The sequence below is a fragment of the Grus americana genome, chromosome Z (assembly GCF_028858705.1).
Source record: "Grus americana isolate bGruAme1 chromosome Z, bGruAme1.mat, whole genome shotgun sequence".
Taxonomy (NCBI): domain Eukaryota; kingdom Metazoa; phylum Chordata; class Aves; order Gruiformes; family Gruidae; genus Grus; species Grus americana.
In genome coordinates, this window is record NC_072891.1 from 6,183,198 (window position 1) to 6,208,968 (window position 25,771).

General features: G+C 37.2%; 1 protein-coding gene across 1 annotated transcript in view; it reads left to right on the forward strand.

The window, feature by feature from the left end:
- The window catches only part of RIT2 (Ras like without CAAX 2), a 190,629-nt gene that overhangs the window by 44,520 nt on the left and 120,338 nt on the right, over positions 1 to 25,771 (forward strand). The window contains exon 2 of the mRNA XM_054810535.1: positions 12,115 to 12,171. Within this exon, the coding sequence (XP_054666510.1) occupies positions 12,115 to 12,171 (57 nt within the window). The remainder of the gene's footprint in view (positions 1 to 12,114; positions 12,172 to 25,771) is intronic.

Here is a 25,771-nt window from a genome sequence, read left to right on the forward strand (position 1 = left end):
CTACTACAGTGGAAAAGACATTAAGAACTCATGTTGGTATAACTGATAGTGTGTCATATTTGACTTCATTGTGAAGTGTTGCCTAATTAGCTGAGAAAGAAACATCTCTGAGATCTGACAAGGAAAATATGTTCAGTTCAAAGTCATGTTGATAGTGAAGAACACTTTTCAACTTATAATGCAAATTATATGTTTTTTACCTCCACTGAGATAAGTAACTCCACTAAGATAAATACAAGTTTAAATATTTCAGTAGGAAATAAATTGTTGAGACAGCATTCTGGGAATAATCAAAGGTGTTTGATGAATTTGAATTTTGATTGGGATTTTAGCAATGTGCTGGTGTTAGGTTTCTGATCTATCAGATCTATCTTCAGAAATGCTTCCACCTTTCTTAGCATATTTCCTTTAAATATGATCTGAACACCATTGTTATCACTGGAAAAAATGTGAGGATGTTAAAGAATAGATCAGACAATTTCTGAGCAAAATAATTTTTTTTGTTGTTGTTTATCTTTTACATTGAAAGAGAAAGCTAACATATTAAACTACCCTGTGTGGTGGGTTGACCCTGGCTGGGGGCCAGGTGCCCCCCAGAGCCGCTCTGTCACTCCCCTCCTTCACTGGACAGGGGAGAAAAGGCATAACGAAACGCTTGTGGGTCGAGATAAGGACAGGGAGAGATCACTCACTAATTGTCGTCACGAGCAAAACAGACTGAGCTTAGAGAGAAAATTAATCTGATTTATTACCAAGCAAAACAGAGTAGAGCAATGAGAAATAAACCCAAATCTTAAAACATCTCCCCCCACCCCTCCCATCTTCCCAGACCCAACTTCACTCCCCATTTCTCTCCCTCCTCCCCCCAGTGGCACAGGGGGACAGGGAATGGGGGTTACGGTCAGTTCATCACATGGTGTCTCTGCCGCTCCTTCCTCCTCAGAGGGAGGACTCCTCTCATCATTCCCCTGCTCCAACCTGAGTCTCTCCCACAGGCTACAGTCCTTCATGAACTGCTCCAGCATTGTCTCTTCCACAGGGTGCAGACCTTCAGGAGCAAACTGCTCCAGTGTGGATCCCCCACGGGGTCACAAGTCCTGCCAGCAAACCTGCTCTGGCGTGGGCTCCTCTCTCCACGGGGCCACAGGTCCTGCCAGGAGCCTGCTCCAGCGTGGGCTTCCCACGGGCCGCAGCCTCCTTCAGGTGCCTCCACCTGCTCCGGCGTGGGGTCCTCCATGGGCTGCAGGTGGAATCTCTACACCCCCTCATCCTTCCTCCATGGGCTGCAGGGGGACAGCCTGCTTCACCATGGCCTTCACCACGGGCTGCAGAGGGATCTCTGCTCCGGCGCCTGGAGCTCCTCCTCCCCCTCCATCTGCACTGACCTTGGTGTCTGCAGAGTTTCTTACATCTTCTCACTCCTCTCTCTGGCTGCAAAAGCTCTCTCTCTAAGTTTTTTTCTTCTTCTTAAATATGTTATGACAGAGGTGCTGATTGGCTTGGCCCTGGCCAGCGGCGGGTCCATCTTGGAGCCGGCTGGCATTGGCTCTATCAGACACAGGGGGAGCTTCTAGCAGCTTCTCACAGAAGCCACCCCTGTAAACTGTCCCCGCCCCCCACTACGAAAACCTTGCCATGCAAACCCAACACACCTAGTAAATAGAAAATTTGGAAAACAAGATGAAAATTATTAAAAATTATCTATAAATCATATAATTTATAGTAGAAATGTAACTATAGGTAATATGCTATAAAATATTTAACAATAAAGTTAATAAATCTTTTCTGTACTTTGAATAATTTTAATATCATCAATCCAAAACAGTAAATTTACCATTATTTGGTTTCATTTCCTCTCCTGAATTTCATCAAAGTCAATTTTCTCTCCATGAATTTTTTCATTTAAATGCAATTTCATTCAGTAGCAGAAAACGAGTTCTTCATTCTAATCATCAATACCTTTAAATAACAGATCTGGGGTTTTTTTAGAGAAACACAGGTCATTGTTCAGATCAGCAAGGACAGGTAAAGACCTAAACCCTGTTAAGTTAAAGGGAATTGGGTGCCAACAATATCTGTGAGTCTGGATGTTATCCTCTGTAAAGTCTTGTAAGACTTTAATTGATATATTAAAAAATCCTAGCATTGGTAAGAAGGAAAAAAAAAGCAAAAAAAAAAAAAAAAAAGCTGGTCTGTGTTTTAACCCCGAATAAGACTTCTGTGAGGGGTTAAATTGAAGAATTGTATCTTCCTGTTTGATGTGTCATCAATTTTCCAGACCATAGGTTTGAAGTACTGAAAAGTTGGTACCACATTACAGAAGAGCAACTCTTCTCCCACTCGCAAGAAAATATAGCTGCTGTCACTGTCAATTCATCACTGCTTGACATATAAGGTATAATTTCACATGGAAGGTATCACAGGAGCTAACCACTAGTTTATGTTAGGAAACCTGCAAACAATGTCAATTTACTGCTACCTGGAACAGCAGTAAAGCAAGTCAGAGCATCTCAAGTTATCATTACATGAAAACATGTCAGCAGTTTAAAAAAAAAAAAAAAGGAGAGAAATAAATGTGGTTACTGAGAAATTTCTTTCCATGGAATGAAAGGACTTTATCCTTCCTTGAAACTCTTTTTCACAGTGAGGTAGTCATGCTTGAGACCGGTAGCTGCAAGCCAGGGCCCACTTGTACAAAGAACTGCCCTGTATTTTTCTCTTCTTTGCTGTACTTCCTTTGTAAAATTAGGAGATTTACCAATTGACTTTAATTGAAACTTGTCTATTTGTAATGGTGGAAGATCATGTCTATTGTTCTCTGAAATAATATGCAAAAAATGAGTCTTTCTAGCATTATTCAATGTATTCTGTTTTAAAAGTCCCATTATACTGGAGTCTGGTTTAAAACCTTTTTATGTCATTATGTTTTGGATTGCTCACTAATGGAAGGCTTAAGTTACCATTGGATTTTCTAGCTGAAGCACAGTAGAAGACACATTATGTTTTCTCACAAATTTTAACTTGATGGAAGAAACACAGTGGGAAAATGGCTAATAGCAGCATTTGACAGAAGTAATTTCTGTTTATTAATGCACCTTGTCAAGTCATATAAGCTAAGCAGGGTAGGAAATGTTCAGTATTTTTGTAGGAGACCTTTCTGGTAGGAGTCAGGGATATACTGTGGAGGAAATGGTGCATAAGTGGTAGTGATTTACCTTGTCATTACCATTAATTTGTATCATGTTATGATGATGTCTCTTATACAGGGAATAAATACAAGCCACATCTGCTTCACTGTTTCCTTAAACATTGAACAGTATTTTTAATGTGAATTTTACAATGCAGTGCATTCTGCCTTCCTACATTGCACCAGGAACCGAGTCTGGATATAGATATTAATGTTAGTCAGAACATTTTAGTACAACCATTTTTCACTAGAATGTGCTGAATCAGAAGACATGGAACTTTACTGCAGTGAGAGCACTTTTGCTGAATGTTTCCTGAAAGTTTATCAAGTCCAAGATGAATTTTTGTGCAATTTCTCTTTTTGTGCTTCAGTCCCTGCTGGAAAGCTGTAACGAGCACCCAGTATGTGTCTTTGTTCCACTGATCACACTTTGAAGAGAAATAGTAAGAACTTATGTCTTTACATCTGTGAGAAAGAGTAGCTTGAGACATACTCTGAGATTAGTAATTTCTGTTTATTCATTCAAGGTGGGTCCCAAAACAAAACAATTTTTTTTTTTTCTATCATTTCTTTCTGAGGACTGATTCTGCTCATCTGCTTCCTAATTCTTTGCTTTTACACTGGGGCCACATATTGTCACAATGTATAAATTTCTGAATTGAGTCCTTCTTTTCCTTCTGATGCAAGAGGAGAAATTATAAACCCATGAATATTCTCCAAAGAAAGCTGTTTTCTGCCTTGCTCTGTCACCAACAACTCTAACATATTTTGACTATAGTCTGTTCTTACTCTACAATGATACAGGGTACAAAACTATATGAACAAGCCTTTTTCTTGTTCTGCAGTTTGAACAACAAAAGTCGCTCTCCTATTTCAATCACTACAAATATATGGTTTTTTATTTTATTTTGTTTACCTCTTGAGATTTATTTTAAGATGTTTCCCTAGTAGTTTTGTTCATTACACTTTTTTATCAAGGAAATGAGGGATCTAGTTGGGATCCTCTGGAGAGACAGAAAGAACATGACTTTCCTGGCAAGAAAGCGTGGATTCCCAGAGAGGAAATGGGATGCAAGACAGTGAGAGTCGGAACTGACAGGAGCAAGTAGAAGATGGATAGGCCTTGGATGCGATGGAAATAATTTTTCAGAGGACCACAGAAGCCTGTGCAGTGTTTTCTGCAACTCAGTCTTTAACCAAGACCAAGTCAACACAAATTAACAGAAGGATCTGTCTGTAACAATTCAACGGACGAGGAGGAATTCCCTGTTTCTGTTTTGACTATCCTCGTAACTTGAATTTTCTCTCTTTAAAATTTCCGTGTTCTGGGGTTTTGTGTGTTTCATTTTTGTTCTGATAAGACAGATTTAATTTAAAAGACTTAGGACTTTTAAAACTCTGCCCTTCTGCTGCTTACCACTCTTTGCTGTGGACTTCAGCTTTGGTAGGTGAACAAAACACCTACTACTTTAGCAAAGAAATGTAAAAAGCAATGCTGTATCAGCAGCCTAGCATACAGAACACGTTGTACAGCAAGCTTCTGTATTTTTCTAATACACCAGAATGAATTTAACACAGAGAAATAAAATTTATCTTGCCTTCATTTCACAGCCAACATTCATAAATAATACATCGTAATACCTAAAAGATTAATAATTGCAGCTCACAGGCCTTGTAGCATTCCTTCCTGAAATGGTGTGGCAACACTCTTATCCTATTTCTTAGCAGGTATAACAATGTAAAAATGGCTGTATGAAGTCAGAACAAAGGTGCCTTTAGGCTGTTATCCTATCAGTGAATCTAGTCCGTAGTGGTTGTTTTGGGAAGCATATATGAACAAAATAAAATATAACTTCTGCTTGAAAATCTTCACATCCTCCAGCAGTATGAAGATGAGTGTCTTATTGTGGAGTGAGATCTTTGAGTTTATTAGAACCAGTTTAAAAAAAAAAAAAAATCCAGATTTTTAATCCAGCAATACACTTTGCCATTTACCATGTTATGGGACAATGATACAGTTAACTATACTCAATGTGCAAAAATATTTTATTGCTAGATAGTATTGCCTAGTATGTCTACTTACCTTTCCTCTACTCTTAAAATTTCATAAAACTCTCTAATACCCTGCATTAAACATCACTCTTCTCATTCATCTTTTTCACCAAAATAGATACTTCTCAGATAGACATCATACACCTTCTGATAGACATAACCTTCAGCCACTATGGATGTTCAATGCTCAGATCTAACACAACACATAACTACGGGAAATGGCTAATCCCATTGATTTCAGTGTGAGGCAGGTCACTCACATACTCTTCCAGATAAGGGTTTTGGTCTCCATCTCATCAAGATATGTCATCATGGAAGGCTGCTGGTTTGGATGATCTTCTCTCCACTGACAACACACAACCTCTCTTACCTTTGACGTTGTAGCTGTTGTTTAGTGATTTTGGTTCATGCTGATGCGAAGCACTTGAATGTAACAACATTATTTCATCATTCTGGGTCCTTTTGTTTTGGTTCAGGTGACTACTGCTGTCAGTTATTTATTCTAAAATGTAATGCGATCTAAATGCAGCATGTGTAGATAAAATAAATACGAATAAAACAGAGGAAATATACTGTATACTCAAATCACATAGTCCTTTGTGACCTGGAAAGCTGTCGACTGATAGAGAGGTCTGCTATCTCATAAGATTTCTTAGTAAGGGGTACGAAAAAAGATAACAGTGCACTACCTCAGAAGTGCAACACGTTTTGTACAAAACAGCAAAGACTGCAGATGGGCTGTCTTTGACTGCATGAATTGTATATGACGCTCTGTCGGATTCTTGTGGGGTTTATTCCCTACACAAGTATATCATAAACATAGGGTCATTGGTTATTACAAGGCAGTGTCTTCCATATGGAAACTTCTCCCTGGAAAATAAGAGGGTTTTTGTAAAACATTTGAGATCAAAAGCACATAGTATTTTAGGAAAGCAAACATTCATTTTCATCACTGATAGCTGAAAACTTGATTATAGATGCTATCTATATTAAAATATCATACATTAAATTAACATTTTCCCCACCTGAAATTGAGAATGCAGGGGAATATTCTCCCAAAGAACCTTCTGTGTCACTGATTCAAGGCAATCCTTTCATTTAGGAAGCACCTTAAAATGAAAGACATTTCTTGCCTCTTACATCTATGTTTGAATTCTGTTTCAGAAAATCCCTCATGTGGTGCCTAGAAATATTTTCTAATTCATAGCCTAAATCTGTTCATAGCTAGTGTCTCCCATTTGTTTTACAGCAAAATTTCTCTTTAGCTTTAATAGCTTTTATTTTTCTTGGTTGTCTCTTACACTGATTTATTAAACTTGCAGAAACTGAATGTACATGAAATCTTCCTGAGACTGTATTGAGAGATTTTTCTAACTTTTTTCTTCCCGCCCACCCCCCCAATATAGTCTAGCATTATTGGTGTCTCCAGCCATTCAAACCTGCTGTGGGTGTTAACGCAACTCAGAGAGCAGATTTTGGAAAAACTACAAAACTACTGTGTTCACCTCTAGTTCTTCATCATGTATATGTTTGCACATTGTTAATAAAAAGTCTATTTGATAAGATTCAATGGGCAGAAGAATGAGTGCAAATAACTTTTTACTTGACAAGTCAATCTAAAAATTCAGGAATGAGCTCCAAAAGAGTTAGTTATAAGGATGTTCATCATTTTTCCAAGCCCATGAAACAGAAGTCAGCATTCTGATTTTCAGGCATGAACATTTGAAAAGATCATATGTTTGGGGTCTTGTGGGTTTGAAACCATCAGACAGACCAGAACTGTTCAAACTATCCAGTATTTCAGAGATAAAATAGTAATAATAAAATGCTTGTCTCATTTCTGAAATAGTCTAACTTTGATACTGTAACATTTTTACATATTTAGTTATATACAACACCTTATCAAAAGAAGAAAGTCAGGTATGTTCAACATGCCCTGTCCATGTTTTTAGAAAGCTATTTCATTTTACAGATTGATAGAGGCAAGGATGACTCTTAAACTTTTAACATACTTATAACTTTTTCTTTTCTGTGACACTCTTTTCCTATGGTACATACTTTGTTAATATGAGCTGTTGTTCTGGGTTTAGACTCTATAGCTTCCTTCTCCATGCTAATAATAAGTGATTTCTTCTTTTCTCATGAACTTCATGAACCAATCTATAAGTCCACTAACTTTACCATATTATATTATGTTTAAGCCCATCTTCTATGCTGGTATCTTTGAAACCTCAATATTTTAAAAAACAAAAGTTAAAGATCCACTGGAATAGTAGATGTAAACTAAAGTGAATCAACCGTATGGAATCATAGATCTCTGAGTTGCAACTACTGTGATCATTTTGTTAGACTTTTTAAAGTGTAGGATTTTGTGATAAAGATTCTTTTGGAAACAGATTAATACATTATCATACACAGCATCCAGAAGAGTATGAATATGTGGAAGTTCTTGGGTGAATAAAGATGGTTAGGAAGCTCAGGATGAGATGTTCACATCAGGGATACTATTACCATAAAGAATATTGTGTAAGCTCGTAATGCACTCTCCGGCCTTGAAAGATAGGTATAGGACTGCTTTCAAAGTTGTAGGTACAAGTAAAATTTAGAACAAATAAGAAGGATGGTGAGATTCTATTCTATCTGTTTTCACTACTGCACGGGTATTGAAGCATGTTTTCTGTTGGCATGTTCGCCCACGCAGGCACACATATTTTAAAAAGTTGATACATTCCTTACATGAAATTTAATATTTCTGCACTGATCAAAAGGATACTTTAGAATAAATTATATAATCTCAGCTTTTTTCTAAGCATGGCATTTCCTACTGGGAGGTAAATAAAATATTATTAGGAAGAGAGTGGGAATTACATTGAAAGTAGTGGACAGGACTAAGTTTATTATTCATAGAAAATATATACATACCTGCATAGGTATCATGTATACCTTTCCAGATAGTTAATGAACATGGGATAAGCATAACTGGAAACAACTGAAAAATAAATGCAGGATCTGAACTGCTTTTTTATTCTTGAAAACATAAGAGAACTTTAAAGTTACAAACTCATGTATATCAGGCTTACATTTATTCAACTGAGGCAATCTACATTTGCTTAGCCACAGATGGATATAAAGAAGATACTATTCATCTAAAACAATGATCCTTTTACTTATCATAGTTGCCATGTGATGTACATGTCCCATTTAAATGGAATGATCTTCACAGTGTTATAAAATATTCATTAAAAATTTTCAGGCAACTTGCAATTCAAATGTTTCACAATATCTGCTATGGATTAAAATGTGTGTGGATTTCTTCTTTTTCCTTTTTTTTTTTTTACCATTTTTTAACTGACTCTGCTTTTACATGTATATGTATTTATTCAAATATCAGTCTTATCCATTTATTCAGTTTTAATATCCTGCTTTAAAGCCACATTTTGATATAGGGCTTTGTGTGTGGCATAAATTAGACTTTAAGTTCCCTAATTTATTGATCTGTAAAAATTTGGAACAATATTATTTGGATTTCCAAAGGAAAATAGTCATAATAATATCTGATGTTAGCTTGGATTTGTTAGGTGTAAGTGTTAATTTATATGGAAAAAAAAAAGATAATAGATGAGGAAAAAAGGAGTGACCAAGAAGAATATTTACATAAAGCAGTATGGAATACTCATATCATTTTTTTATTAGTTTTCAAAATTAATTCACTCTGGAAACTGACTTTGGAGCTGATGTTGGTATCAGTGAAGAAGACACTGTATTCAAGCTGTCCTGCTGGGGACCCCAGACAGATTTGATTGTAAGCAGGTCTTGTTCAACAAGGCCAAGTGCAAGGTCCTGCACATGGGTGGGGGCAATCTGAAACAAAGCTACAGGCTGGGCAGAGAATGGATTGAGAGCAGCCCTGAGGAGAAGGACTTGGGGGTATTGATTGATGAGAAGCTCAACATGACCCGGCAGTGTGCGCTTGCAGCCCAGAAAGCCAACCATGTCCTGGGCTGCATCAAAAGAGGTGTGACCAGCAGGTCGAGGGAGGGGATCCTGCCCCTCTACTCCACTCTCGTGAGACCCCACCTGGAGTACTGCGTCCAGCTCTGGGGGACCCAGTACAGGAGAGACATGGAGCTGTTGGAGAGAGTCCAGAGGAGGCCACAAAGCTGATCAGAGGGCTGGAGCACCTCTCCTGTGAGAACAGGCTGAGAGAGTTGGGGTTGGTCAGCCTGGAGAAGAGAAGGCTCTGGGGAGATCTAATTGTGGCTTTCCAGTACCTGAAGGGGCCTACAGGAAAGCTGGAGAGGGACTGTTTATCAGGGAGTGTAGTGACAGGACAAGGGGGAATGGGTTTAAGCTGAAGGAGGGTCGATTTAGATTAGATGTTAGAAAGAAATTCTTTACTGTGAGGGTGGTGAAGCACTGGCACAGGTTTCCCAGAGAAGCTGTGGAGGCCCCATCCCTGGAAGTGTTGAAGGCCAGGTTGGATGGGGCTTTGGGCAACGTGGTCTAGTGGAGGGTGACCCTGCCCATGGCAGGGGGGTTGGAACTAGATGGGCTTTGAAGTCGCTTCCAACCTAAACTATCATATGATTCTATCATTCTATGATTCTAATTCCCAAATTAAAATCCCACACAACAGCTGAGTTGTGTGGTTTCATGTCAGTAGTGATTGACCCTTCTTTTGCTCTGGGAAGCATTCCATCAACTTCTGACCATCATTCAGAACTTCTGACTATCATTCAGAACTAATTTCTGCATATGCACCATCCAAGACTCTGGAATATCTGGCAAATCTGGACATGGCTGTTGTTGTACTTCAGACCTGATGTTTTGCAACTTCCTTGTCCTCCATCCTCATGGAGTAAGCGGTTTGCTGTTTGAAGTCAAAACCTAGTTGTTTCTTTCCCTTAGGGGAAGTGGACTGTTATACCTGCTCTGACAATACTTGCTGCACTAATATTCAGTTATGTTTAACAAAAATGTTAATTCTTATTTTAAAAACCACTCAGAGTAAGAGGAATTGCAATTCCCAACTCTTATACCCCAGTTTCCTTATTTTACATTGTAATTCAGTGATAAAAAAGATTAGACAGTGTACCTTAATTCCTTCTGTCTGAGAAAACAAAACCATGTAGCAGAGGGTGCTAATCACCGTGCAAGAGGTGACAAGAACTGAAGAAGCCAAAGAGGTGAATTGCCTGGTGATTAGGAGGAGCCTTTGACAAAAGGCTGTCATGGAAGCAGTTGTGGGACAAAATGTAAAATGTAAAAGGAAACTTCTATTCACCATTTCCCCACCCCGCTGATTATAAGATGTTTTCACTTCACTATGTAGAGTGCTTCTGTGAAAACCTTTTTCAAATTCTGTACCTCTCCAGATTCTTCTTATCCATAGCCAAATCAGTTTATGTAGAGCTCTGGACTGAGACTAGGATCAGATGTATATACCCGTCAGTATTGTTACACTTGACATTGCAAGACATGGCCTTCTCCTCAGATCTCCATCTAAAGCACTGTGTGCAGCCTAGGTTCTTAGGAAAGTTTTGATGATGCATATTCACAGATAGTGGTCTGGGAGGTAAAAATTGTACACATCCCAGTGGCTAACATATTGCATGTTACAGCTGAAAGTCAGTATGATGCTTCTAAATTATTTCAGTCCTCTTAGATCCCGTAGATTTAATGAGGATATAAACGATGTATTGTTTTGCCGCTGTCTCAGGAGAGAGGAAGAATGTTTACCATAAGTTCTGGGTGTCCTCTGAGAGTTTCCATTTCAATTGTAACAACAGATTTTGTGACGCAGGCATAGCCCCAAAAGGAAACAGAATGAGATCAGATATAGAGTAGTTTGCGCTTTTTTAAAAACAGACAAACAAAAAAAAACCCAAACAAAAACAACAACAAAAAAACTTGGCAAGAAAAAGCAGCAGGTAGTGAAATAAATTAATTTGTGGTACAGTTCCTCAGAAAGCTCAAAATGTGTAGGCATAAACCATATGAACAACATCTCTGCTAGGTGCCTCTGCTTCTCAGAGCAAACTAGGCACATCACATAGGGCACCAATTTATTCTTTATAAACCACTAACAGTTATCAGATGGAGGTGCCTAAAAATCTGTCGTGATTAAAAAACCAGGTGTCCTGGAAATGAAAGTGTCCAAATATACACAGTACTTAAAAGTAAAGCATCTGACAACAGATAATATAGAAGACATGAGTGTCACCGCATGTAGATTTATTCCCCAAGAATATGTATAGACTGAATGAGCTTTTTTTATACAGTTACCCTCTCTGAGTTACTATGAATTTATAATGTTGCTTCTTAACATTTATATTTGTCTACACTAAAGATGCAATAATTTATTAACATGCTAATAAATGTTTAATACTCCTTGTCTGTATCATTTTGTAAAACTATCTCCTTAACCCTCTGATTCTTGAAAATATAAGGAAGGCAAATATTAAACTAAAGCAATGCTACTTAAAAAATGGGTGTATTTTACACAGAATTTTTAAAATGTTGCACTTCTTGTTCATGACCTCTGCTGTTGAAGGTAACCAAGATTTTCAAGACATAAAGTAGAATCTCATGTTTGATTTGACGTGTTGTGACTGATAGTTATCATTCAAGTGCAGTACTTAAAAAAAAAAAAAAAAAAAAATTGCCAAATAGCAGCTATAGTGGAATTCTAATGCAGCCTTAAAAAAAAACCCACAGAACAAACCCACCCCCCCCCCCCAAAAAAAAAGAAAACTTGGCTAAAAAATCAAGCAATATTAAAAATAAATCTTTCAGGTGTAATTTAAAGACAGTAGTTGTAATTTAAAGACAGTAGTATCATTCTTTTTTCTTCCCTCTGTCTTTCTCTGTTCCAGCAATGACAATGCAGTTCATAAGCCATCGGTTCCCTGACTATCATGATCCAACTATAGGTAAGTAAAGTTTTTATTCTCTCTTTATCCCTTTCAATCTCTGCCTATTCAAGATTGTCATAGAGTGAGGAGCTGCTCCTAAATAGCACTTAGAAATAAGATTTGTAAATTTTAGATTAAATCTTAATTTTGTAATGACAATTAAATTGTGTCATGGTCATAGCATAGTTACTTCTTACTGAAATGCTCTGTACAACAGATTTGTGGCTTTATGGTCTGTAACTATTAATGGCTGTGCAAATATAATCACAGAAACAAAAAATCTTACAAGATATAAAACAATCTTTCAACATACTCAAATAATTTAAAAAATTCCAGTTTGGAGTGTGTTTTTAAAAGTTTTGTTATTTTAGTACTATTTTCCACTTCTAAACTCATAGTTGACCTTCTCTAGAAAAATCAAGTACATAATGAATTTAATATACTGGAGTCGTGGTCTGGGATCACATACTTTGTTAATACTTGCATTATAAACTTAACTAATCATAAATATTCACATATAGCTGCAATACACTGAAAGTCATCTTCTTTAGATGCTGATCATTGCATGATTATATGGCTGGAGTACAATGGGACAGTGAGCTGGAAGAGAGATTTGCGATTAATTCTAGTTGACTGAACTGAATTTTTATTTTGAAAGCAATTAATTCAAAAAGGCTGTGGCAAAAATTGTGTCTCATTAAAATATTTCAAATGTTTTTTTCACCCTTCTAAATTGGGTACAAATTTGGAAGATATTTACAGGGTATAAACCCAAGTAATTTAATGCCTTGAACAGCTCCGGATTCCTGTTGTTTTATTTGGCATATCACCTATTCACATCCTGCTGAACACTCAGTGGACATCAAGTTGAGCATGAATCAGCAATGTGCCCTTGCAGCAAAGAAGGCTCATGGTATCCCTACCTACACTAGGAGGAGTGTTGAAAGGAGATTGAGGGAGGTGATCCTTCTCCTCTGCTCAACACTGTTGAGGCCCCACCTGCAGCACTGCGTCTGGTTCTGGGCTCCCCAGTACAGGAGAGCATCCTTGGAGATACTCAAAACTGTACAGACATTGTCCTGGGCAGCCTGTTCTAGGTGGACCTGCTAGAGCAAGGGTTTGGACCAGGTGACCTCCAGAGGTCCGTGACAACCTCAAATATGCTATGACTCTATGATGTCAAGAATGGTTGCCAAAAGACTAGTTTTTTTCTTGCTGTTGAGCACCTTTTGAGCACTACTATAATTATTAATATGAATGAATGTAGTAAAAAAATGTATGTCACGTTCAGGTAGAAATCAGAACTGAATGTTTATTCATTTAAGGGTGGCTTTATTAGTTAATTTTACTTATACTAAAAAGCCATTGCCTTTATAGAGACAATCCATGTATAATATTTAATTATACCTTGGAGAAGACGGCAGAATCTAGGCCTGATAAGTGGGAGCCATTAAAAACATTAACACTTTGGGGAAAAAAAAAAGGGGGTGGGGAGGGGGCTTCCAACCACCTCAGCCAAAACAACACGAAACAATATTTTTGTTATCTTTGAAATTTTCAAATATTTCAAACCTAGATTTAACCTCTATAAAATTACTTCATTGCTAAGTAGAGCAGCTAAGAGTAGTATTTATTTTAATCTGTTATTTCTATAGTATTCCACATTTCTTGGATATGAACTCCTGGTAAATTGTGGTATTTTAATGATGAAAAAATAATATATACATAAACTCTCAATGCCACTAGTAACTTTATAAGCATTAAAAATATTACAAAATAAAAATGAGATGTGTCAACTCTAAAGGCAAAGCTACTATGGAATTGTTACAAATTCATTTGTTGCACTCAGGAAAATATAATCATTAGATCTAATTGGAAAAGAGGAGCATTAGTAGTTACTGACACCATTAAGTTATGTACATACACCCATCTTTATTATTAACTATCCACCTGCCATCTGTATTTATCCATATATTGTATCTTGTCATCATCTTAAATTATTGGTCTCTAGACACTACCACAGTATGAATAATAGATAATTATAAAGAGAAGGAAAGCTTATGATGCATTATAAGTACATACTGCAGGAATACCTAAAGGACTTAATAAGGATGAAGGTCTCCTTGAGTAAGAGACAGCTTCTACTCGGTAACAGCAACACTCTACATAGGAGAAAAGAGAAGGAGACAGAGAACAGAGAAATGAGATATTGAATTCAAACTCACACAGCTGGCTAGAGGCAGAACTGAAATTGCAACCCTGAGTTTTATCTGTTCAGCACTTCAGTCTCTCAGTTCATGCTGAGGACATCCTGAGAATGAATGTCTGAGAGAATCCTGTCTATTTACAAGCTAAAACAGCAAAGTATAATGTTGGGCTAAGTATGTATGCTTCCTCTTGGGGAAATTTGTGGTATGACCACTCAGAATTGGACATAAACCCCCCCAAAAAATAGAAGGAATCATTTGTTATCTGACTTGTAACAACAAAGAAATACATTTAAATATCTCAATACACTGAAAAAAATTATACTGCTGAGATTGTTTTTACTACTTTTGAGCCCCTTGTCTCAAATCACAGAATACATTTGATGGGTTTTTTTGCATACCTACTGGTAGTTAAATTTTAATTATTTTACATCAGTCTAAAAAAATATTAGGTGATCCAGAATGAGCATATTCAGGGCCAAGACTATGCTGATGCCAGGAGCTGCCAGAGGAGACATTATTCCTCAAAGGCCGCAAGGAGCTAGCCACAAACAGATGCTTTGTGTCATGGGGAAGTTACCATGTTGGAGCAGAGCAGTGATCTGTCTAGTCGGAGTTTTGTTTCTCACAGAAACTCAGCAGCAGATGATGAGGAAAGAAAAAAACAAGCTGCGTATGAAACGTACCTTCACTCTGGCAGAGTGGCAAAGCAGAAAATTGAACATAGCTTTTCAGTTGTCTCTGATATTACTGATCTCTCTGAAAATCAATATATTGCCTTTCTTTTGTGTCATACATTTTAGTCTGCTTTCATTCCTCAGTAATATGTATCCTAGTTATGGAACTCATGAGCTGTTCTGAACTTCTCTGGGCATAGTGACTAGTGATTAGTGTACTTCTTTAAAAATAACATATTCTGCCTACCTATGGGTTTGTTTGGTTTTTTTTTGTTTGTTTGGGGGGTTTTTTTGTTTGTTTTTTTGTTTTTGTTGCGGGGGGGAGGCATTTAAAGGAACAATTTCCATAGGTGTCACTGAGAGGGTGATATTCTCTGGAAGTAACAATAAAAGTTCTATGATGTGTTTGAATGATAAGCCACGGATTTTCAGTATTAACCAACCTGCTGAGTCTCCTATTCTCCGGCTGAGCTTTAAGATAAAGTCTATTGTTTCTTTTGTTTTACATGGACTTAAGAATCTAATAAATAATTACATATTTTTCCTACTTATCTTGTGCTAGCAACTCCACTCACTATGTTTTCTATGGCGTGAAATTATGGCAGCAGTGACCACGACACTTCACTGTGCGAAGTTAGCCGTGATTTAAGTAGGTAGTGCTGTCAGAATGGATGCCGTACTTTCTTGCATTTGATAGGGCTTTTTCTAAAAGCTGTCCTAATAGAAACGGGGGTTGGGGGAGTGTAAAATGGAGGTGATTTTGTAAATAACATAATTGTCTGTTTAATTTAAAAGTCTATCAGTTTCAGTTTCATGGGAAAGACTTCACTGACACTCCTATTTTTACAATAACTTTGTCCATTTTAACTTTTCTCTGTCCACTTTAAGCATTGACATGAGAGCGGAATAATAATGTCAGCTGTTTTTCATTTCTGTAGATTCTTTTGAAATATATTTGCACCTAGGTAAAGAAGGCAAGGGAGAATAAACCATTCCCAAAGCACATGAGCATAGGACTGATATAATCTGGTTGATATTCTAGTGGAAAAGCAGAACCAAATCACATTCTGTCCCTACAAAGGACCCATGAAACCATCTTGTGTGATCAGTTAGGAACACATAAAAAACCTGAAACAAGGAATCTACAAAGTTTTTGCTTTGACTTAAAAATAAATAGCTGCCAAGAGGTTTTCATATTGTATTTCATAAAAGCCTAACTCTTTTCAGTTCTAAGAAATGTTCTGAAGTTTGATTCTTTTGGTATAAAGAACACATTTCTTGTCCTGACCTATTCCTTTCTTGACAGAAGCATACTCATGGGCAATTGACTTTTGAAGATTTTTAGAAGAATTTTTTTTCTCCTTATTTTATTTTATACTTCATCTGTAAACCGAAAAGACAGTGAGCTTTAAGGGGAGTCTAAAGATGAGAAAACACTTCTCTTTTGTCTAGTCCAACATGAGGCTATGGTGAAAATTGCTTACTATTACTAATCAGCGAACACAGAGGAATCCTTTCACTTTAATATGCTGCCGAACATTCTTCCCCTTCTCACTCCTGCTTCCCTCCAAAAACAGAGTTAGGAATTTATCCTAAACATTGTGCAGTAATAATCATGTAGCTTTAAAAATTCAGAGGCGTTATTTTTCCATTTTTTGAGGCAGTCCTTAGGAACATGTTTTTTTCCCTATCATTCCTTTTCATTGTCATTTGATGTTATGTTACTAATGCATTGGTTTTCTTTTTTCTACAGTAACTCATATCTCTAGCAATATAGTAGAAATATGCAATTCTAATATAATGGTGCTTTATACTTACAACTTTATTCTGTTATATGTTGACATTTTCAAAATATTACAGGGGATCTTGATCACAGAAAGCTGCCATTACTGTGAGATGATGCAGATTTTTTTGTTAAAAGGATATTTCAATTGCTACATTATGTGATACATGTGCTTATAGATTTGTATGTCATAATAGATATATTTAAAATGTGCTAATTTTGATCCTAAAAGACTATGCAAATAGATGTAGCATTATTCACATGTTTTTCTTTCTGTGTTTATAATTTATAGGAGTAGCTACACTTTTGAAGAATTTACTGGATGTTGTGATGGTTAGTCCAACACTTTTTTAAGTCCAAGACTTTTTCAAAGACTAGTATGAGTTTATTTGAGGGAGGAGGCTGCTTTTGTGTTGTTTGGGGTTTTTTTGTTTATTTGTTTATTGATTTGTTTGTTTTGTTTTGTTTTAAAGTGGTACTTTTTTTTCCCCAATAGGAATTTACTCAGAGAAGTCCTCTGTACATCGTGGATCAGACATACGATGTCAAAATAAATGATTTCAATAAATGGTCCCTTCTAATGTATGAAACTGCCTTTTATTTTAGCTGATTGTCTTAGTTTAGAAAAGCTGATAAAATCTTGAGAAACTCAGACTGCAGACATTATATAAAGATATAACTAAATGTGCATACACGTAAATACACAAATAGATGTGTCAGTATTTGTTCAAAATACAGAGCAAACATTGATTAAAAGGTTAAATGCTACTTAAACTGCTAATTTTAATGGTGTCACTTTGAGTTTAATGCCACTTCAAGATAAAGCGGGAATAATGACTGTATTTTAAGCTTGCTATAAACATTGCAGTTCAGAATTTTGAGACAGAAACATATCATTTTTGTAAGTAAATGGGGAGGGGAAGGAGGAAATTCTTTTAGTATTAGACCGTATGTGGGCAAAATTTCAGGGGTTAGCACTTCATGTAAATGAAATTATTTCAGTGTGCATTTAATATTTAATTGCAGTCAACAATGGGAACAATTTCCAAGTGGCAGTGGATGTGATCATTTTCTGGAACAAAAGGATAAGAGCAATTTACACTCCGTACAGTCTTTGGCAATATCACAGAGAGTTAATGGCAGCAGAGTGGCAGGAAAGGAAGCATGACATAGTGTAGCAAACTGGACAGCCTCCAAGATGCTCATTAGCCATGTGACTAATCTTAAAATGAATACATAATGCAAACGAGATGCGAAAGCAGCTTCCTGTTTTGGTGAGATATCACTGCATGAGTTTGTGTCAAATGAGCAGTTGATGGCATTAAGGCTGTGTCAATGTCACACTTTAATTGAAATGGGTGTGGGATGGGAGGCACTTTCACATTAAGCACATGAATTTCCATGAGGTTTCGTAATGAAGAAATGCATTCACCAATGCATCAAATAAAACACATTTAAACTCATCTTTAATAAAGTGGTGGAAATGTGTGGGTGAATTTGAGAAAAAAGATAAAATGTGACTGAAAAAGATTTTAAGGTTATATAATATCTACCAAAAATATCTGTGTGGTAAAGAATATTATATTGGTTTTCAAGGTACAAAAATGAAATTAGTAATGACAGCGTGAAAGAAGACAAAGATGGGACACATCTACTAGATCAGGAGAGGGACATCTTGCTACAAAAGTACTATTCAAATTCATTTTTAGAGTATAAAAGGTTCCTAGATAATTTCTACTATTACCTAAGACATGTTATCTCCATCCCTAATTTCTTTCTAGTTCTCATTTTTCCATACAAGGTAATATATTTGGATTGAACTGAACAAGCCACATCTGGTTTTGAGCTCCAAAATCATCATTTTTCAAAAAATTAATATGATTGATAGCTAAATAGTCACCACTGCCTTTCATTCATCATTCTCTATACATTTATTAGCCTTATCTGAGACTGGATAAACAACTCATATAAAATGATCTGGAACCAGTACAATTTGTCTCAAAAGACTGTCTCCAAGGGTATTCAGACTTACTGTGTAGACATAGCTAAATTGCCTATGTTTGTGTTCCATATTCATCATCATTTAAAATGAGAAATAGATAATATAGAAGAATACTGGTGTATGCATTTGAACCATAATCTTAAACCTGTGTTTTATTATTAGTTTTCCTTTTTCTATCTGTTGGTATTATCTGCATCATGCATCACATTAAGAGGTTAGTACTTTTGGTATTAAGCATTTTGACTTACGTACACAAAGAAGAGCAAACAGAGATAATGCCTGCTATGTTAGGACTAAGCCTCACGTTCAGACACCTAAATTAAAATGTCTACACAGGTACTGTGTATCTAGGTTCTGTTTTTGTGGGATTCAGGGAGATTTAGTAGTAGAGATTTAGGTCTTTGCTCATTCCCCTTATCACAGACTTCAAGAGCCATTTGAGATGTCCTACAGTATCTCGCTTGGGTTCAAGTTCCTGATCCAGAAGGCTATGGATCTCCCACAGGTCTTGTGTCATCATCACCTCTGAGGATGTGATACAAGACCTGTGGAGCACCGGAGCCCTCCTAGTCCGGTAAAGGAAAATCAGACTCTCAGATTCCTGAGAGCACATCAAATCGCAAGAGTCATGTGTGGACATCTGAATAGAATCTATACTTCCATTAAGTGCAAGGGGGTTTAGATACCTACCTGGTATTATTTGTACAGTTGGTAGTTTCCCTCTAAAGAGCAGATTATTGATAGTTGGATCTTCTCTCAACATTTCAGTCTGAGATATATCCTCTAACTTAGATGCATTCTCAGCTCAAGACGAGCTTTGATTCTTTACCCCTTCCGCTGCTGAGAATTTCAGTATTTTCCTCATTAATGAAACAGTCTGGCCCCATTTGAAATATGCTGTGTTATTCAGATACATGATGTCTAGCTCTGCTGTTAAATTTTCTTTCTTGGGACTTTGATTTGATAAGCCAGTTATTCAGTCCTAAATGGTTTGCAGACTTCACGTAAGAAATAACCAAAGCAACCAATTACACTTCCCTGTCCATACTCAAGATGATTCACATCTAAAATCCTGGGCACAAACTTAGTGTCTGCTACTGCTTTGTCACTTTCATATTTTCTTACAAATGCAACTCATGCAATTATTTGAGGGCTATTCACACCAGGTGACAGCTCATTATCAGCATTGTCAGAGACTTGGGAAATAATGCTTAATCCAGTTTTCCTTTGCTAATATCTCTGTTATAAACAATAGCAGACAGGCAAATGCAGTCCATGTCTTTCTAGGGAGTAGGTGGCCTAGAGAGCTGTTCCTACAGTTGTCATTTAGCACCTTCCCAAAGGTTGGAGGTTAATCAGAACACCTTGATGAGCGTTTAGGCTTGCAGTTTAGTCTTGGAAATGCAGCTGTCTGTCTGTGTCCACCATTCATGCTCTTAGAGAACGTAACACAGCAGCTATGCTAGCAGATTCACTTCAGCCACAGTGGTACCAGACAGTCTCTGCAGCACACGGTGAGGTCTCAGGGAAGGAAATAGTGTATAGAGGAGGCACAGTGTACAGCTATATGTAATTTCTTTACCTTAAATCATGAACAAGGAATGATGCATGAGCTATCGCCTGCTAGGAACAGACTTTGCAGGCTCTGCAACAGATTGTAATTTTGTGAGATGAGATGAGACAAATCTAGCAACTCATTTGTGGAAAAGGAGGAAGTGCCACTCTTCATCTCTGCCCTTCTCCCAGCTTTATTTGCTTGCTGGCATTCATTGGACAATTTTGCAGGCTGATTCAAGAGTAGTGCAGAAGAAAACTAAGTCACACAGAATAGCTGTGTACCAGATTAATGAGTTTAACCACTTTAGCAAGAGCAATCCAGCAAGCTCAAAACCTATGGTGAAATGAAAGTATAAGAAGAGAAGAAAGAGGAGAAAAGAGTTCCTTTTATTTCTGGCACAGGCAAGATGTGAAAACTGAGTCAAACATCTTGTGCAGAGTCACCCTCAGACATCAGCCCATGAACCAAAATTCCTTCCTAAGCTGATCTCTATTCTCAAAGACAATAGAGGTAATTACCTATGCCAAAAATGTAGATGGATTAAAAAACCATTTAGGTAAAATATTGGAGGAAAAAAAATCCGCCAAGGGCTGTTAAAAACAAAGATTCTGCCTTCAGATCAGAAGAGCTCTTGAGGTGCAAATAACAGGAAGATGAGAAGCTAGGCAAAAATCATTGTGGGATTCCCTGGGCTATTGGTTACTCTCCAGAAGAGGAAAATGGATTAGATGGACTGTTGATCTTCCATGGCTCAACTTTTTATATTCTCATTTGGAGCATTTACCTAATATGAATGACCCTAATTGATATTCTGGCCAGTGATCTGACTTCCCTTTCTCCTTTGTTTCAGAAAGCAAGCAAACAGACGAACAATTCTATTTCTCAAACATCTGCCTACCATGGTTGGAACAGGAGAGAAATGTGTTTCTCTTGTGTGTTGCCATGAGAGACCTATGCTGCATGTTTACATACAAAAAAGTGCCAAAATCATCAATAACCCTTAAGTGTTCATGGTTCATACTTATGATTTTCTATCTTCCATTATCTCTCTTTGTGTTAGAACTAAGATATATTCCTGCCTTGGCCGTCTTCTCTTCTCCACTGAATAAAGTGTCAATGAAAGATCAAAGCATGGTATATAACCTTTCTATTCCTCCCAGAAACCTCTGAGTTTAATTGTATATCTGCTAAACATAGAAGAAAAATAACCAAAAATGGTATAGAAGTGTGAACTTGCGGTTGCTATTCTTAAGCACTGATCAGCCAGATTAAAATTCAGGAAAGCAAAAAAAAGCATTTTCTCATAACTGTCACAATATCAAAACATTTCTGAGGTATATTTTTTTACTAACAGTAATATTAGTAATAATTATAATAAACAATTTTTTTAGAATTCTTTCATAATGCTATCTACCATATCAGAATGTAGAAAGAGTCAGCCAAGAATGGAAACAATTATTAAAATATTTTTGTCTATTCTACATAAATTAGGCTTTTTTTTTTTTTTCTTATCAGCTTCATACAGGCAGAAGGTCTCTATCTCAGCAACTGATGTATTTGATTTGACTCAATCCAACAATCCTCACCTCCCCAGGCTGTGATACACCAAGTCTCTTACTGATCCATCTGATAAACTGAAGTGGCAAAAAGGAGTTGAAGAGTGCTGCTCCTTATCACAGAAGAGCTTATTCTCAGAGCTGAGCTCTTCAGGGCTCCCTTCAGGCCTGTAGTGATACTCCAAACACTGACCTATCACAGAAAATTGGGACAACAGCTGCTTCTTAGGTTCTTAGCTACTGTAGGGTTTTTGGTAGCATCTCATATACACACTTGCATTGGATCTAGCCACTCTAACTGAGGCATTCAGCTCCTAGTCTATAGATCCTGACTGGGTTTAAGTGTGAGCCAAGTATCCATCTGGCTGGTGACATTAAGGCAGGAAAGTTTATATGTTTATCCAGAACTATAAACCACAGTGAAGTCACATGCAGGTTGCGGTTTCTAATTCATAACATAAATGCACTGAAGTTCTAGAGCATGGTTCATCTCACCCTAACATCTGCATCTTGAGTTAGTCAGATGAATAATGATCCCAAATGTGAAATACTATAAAGAAAGCCAAGGTTCTTAGGGCTGAAGTAGGGTGGAATGTCATGTTGTGTAGCAACAAAGGAGATTCAAAAGAACTGGGAATTAGGTGACTAAAGTTGGCGTGAACACCTAAGTCATTCTGTTCTGTTACAGGTATCACAACCCACATACAGTGATGTTAAATTATGATTAGGATCATGAACTCAGAAGGAGCGGAAGTCAGACTTGCAATCAGTAAATAGGGTTATCACTGGAAAACTTGCTTACCTATACCCTATATATTGTGATTTATAAAAATATTCCTTAAATGATTTTCTAAATTGGAAGAGATACTCATGCTATGGTTTCCTGGAGGTGGATGAATTATCACACCCAATTCAAAATTCTTCATCACAGGACAAATGTCTCCATTAACCTTTCTTTCATGGAAGCCGGCAGCCATCTACACCTAATCCAAGGCACCATCCATGCTAATAGCCACGCAGATGTAGTCAACTTGTTAATTACTCCCCCTGAAATGACAAGAAGTGAATTCATAGCTGTCAGATCCTCCCACTCAGTAGCACAATCACGGACTTGAAAGAGTAGTGAAATTGCTACCTGCTATTCTTGTTCCCCAAGATAAGGGTACTTGGACTCCTGTTAATTATCATGTTTTGATTAAACAGGAGTACTTTGTTCACTTTGTTCATGTATGTCTTTGAAGTAAATGACATTTTTCTGGAAGCAGAGAAAGTAATGATATGCCTTTATTAAATATTAGTAGCATTATCTATATTGCAAGTGGTTTCTAACAGAAAAGCAAGTGCTACAGCAAAGGTTTGCCTGAGTTATCATTAGTCTTGATTTGCAAAAATGGTAACATTTGTATGAAATCATATTTTCTCTTTAAGAGCTGGTTCTGAAAAAAATATTTGTCATTCAAATAGTCTTATTCACATGGGTGGGAAACTTCATAAGCAAAATTTATCTTGTTTGAAGGACTGGAGTACTCTGAGGAAGAGCTGAGCGAGTTTTCTGGGCAGCAAGTCATATCCTTTATAATTGTAAATTTAGTCACATCTGTGCATGCTTGCAGGTTAAAATCATAAATGGTGGCTTTGTTGATAACAGCATTTGCATCATGAATGAGAGTCACTGCACTGGGCAGTATTCAGATAGACTTTGTCAGTCTTTTATCCAAATGTCTGCTGTATCCTAGCCACTCTGCAGGAGCTCATCATTAATAAGACATCACTATTGTACATCAAGGGGAATTCTACATTTCAAAATATGTTATAATGTAAGAATGTAACCAGCTTCCCCATCCATATGCCTATGGGAAAGAAGGGAGAGGGGTACACTGTTTTCTAGACTTCATCTTGGTGATATGAATTGTAGTTAGAACTTGATCAGAACTCTTAATGATTCTGTTTTTCATGGGCTCTTGTGAATATGCATTTTGCTATTAATAATTATATTTTAAGGGGGGAAATGCATATCTGCAACCAGAAAATAAAATGTTGCAAATAAATAGTAAAAAATTAATATATGGTGTAGTAATAGAAATGTAATCTACGTTTCTATAGCAGAAGACATTTCCATTGGATCTTTTTGTGTTTAATTTTCAGTCTGCTCCTGGCCCTGAATTTTTTCAGGACTAGGGAAGGAGGTTTACACACTGCAGGTATTTCACATAGGGATTAATTTATGATACTCTCTTCTTGCACATTCAGATACTCTCAGTCTTACATGTCTCTCTGTGTTTGTACATGTAGGTACATACATACCAATGCATAAACGTGTAAAACCACATAAATATGTGTATATGTCTCATCTCCCTATAATGAAGCACCTCTTGGGAGTGGATAAATATCAATACTTGGTGTAGGAGCATCTGTTGACTTCTTATATCAGAATATTGAGTCAGAACTGAAGTGAAAGTACTATGATGCATCCAAGTCGACAGTGTGAAAGCGTTCACTGTATGGAGGGGAAGTAGTAGTGGAGAAGGTGCTTCTTGTAGTCAGAATTGTTATAAATAATGGATGGCTTTGACTGATTTCTGAGGAGCATTTGCTACCACGAATGCAGACTGAAGTTGTTATGTTTACATATACTGTTCTAATTTATTTGTACCATATACAAACCTTGAGCCCTGATGACAGACATCTGACCGTGAGCAAGGTGCTGTGTGACCAGACAATATAGCAATGAGTTTGCTTTGCTGGCCACATTTTTGACCGTCTCCGCCTGAAAGTGAATATCTTACCTTAAATTTTCTGTTGTACATCGTGCTTTGTCTCCTCCTTGATGAGTATATGTAGATGAAAACCTCTCCCATGCTACGCCTTGTGCAACAAAATCACTCTTAATTTTGGTTCTTCTTGAAAGCCACCCAGGCCACTGTCTCCTTTTCCAGCTGTTTTTTTAGTAAACATCATGATAATGAGGACCCAAAGGGAGAAGACAAACCAGATTTAACTGACGCAAAGTTCAATTCACTCACATTTCTGTTCACACAAAACCTTTTAGAGCACAGATAATGCTTCTTTTTGTGCTTACCACAGACTAAGTGAGATTAAATTGCTTTTCCCCCCCCTGCTTTTCAGTAGAGAATGTAAGCGTACCACAGGAATGAAACTGCAAGCTGACACTGAAGAAGAGATACTTGTACATATCTATAGGTACAACTGGGGGAAAAAAAAAAAAAAAGAAAAGAAAAGAAAAGAAAAAAAAAGATAGAAAGTGTATAACCCATTTCCCATTTGGAAGGCACTGAGTACATTTCAGGTCACCAAGAAAGCTGCTGTGTAAGTACTCGATGCTGAAGATCAATCAGGCTCCTTCAGCAGCTGTGCGCTTGCCCTGCAGAGCATGGACCAGAAACTTAGGCAGCCCAAAAAGAGGGAGAAACTTAATTTGAGAGCATCTGTTTTAAGACAGGTACATAATGACGTTAAAAGAGGAGCACCGTAGCAAGGTGAGAACCAAACAGAATGCCTATTAGGCTGAGGAAGCTTCTAGTTTTATTATTGTAACTGGATGCAGACAGAGTATGGTCAATGGCAGTCAGAGCCCGAGTTAGGAAAGGAGTGAGATGAGAGTATGACAGTGAAGATAGCTCAGTTAAAAACTGCTACTAATAAATAGTCAGACTGCGTGGGACTTACTGGGACTAAACACAAATCTTTATTATGCTGCAATGATTCTGGATGTTCAACAGGTAATTTAAGCCCTGTCCCTCTCCAGATATTTAGGCACTAATTTTCATTGATGGTAGCAGGATTAAGTGCAGAGGTTTATTTGAGGATATGGGCA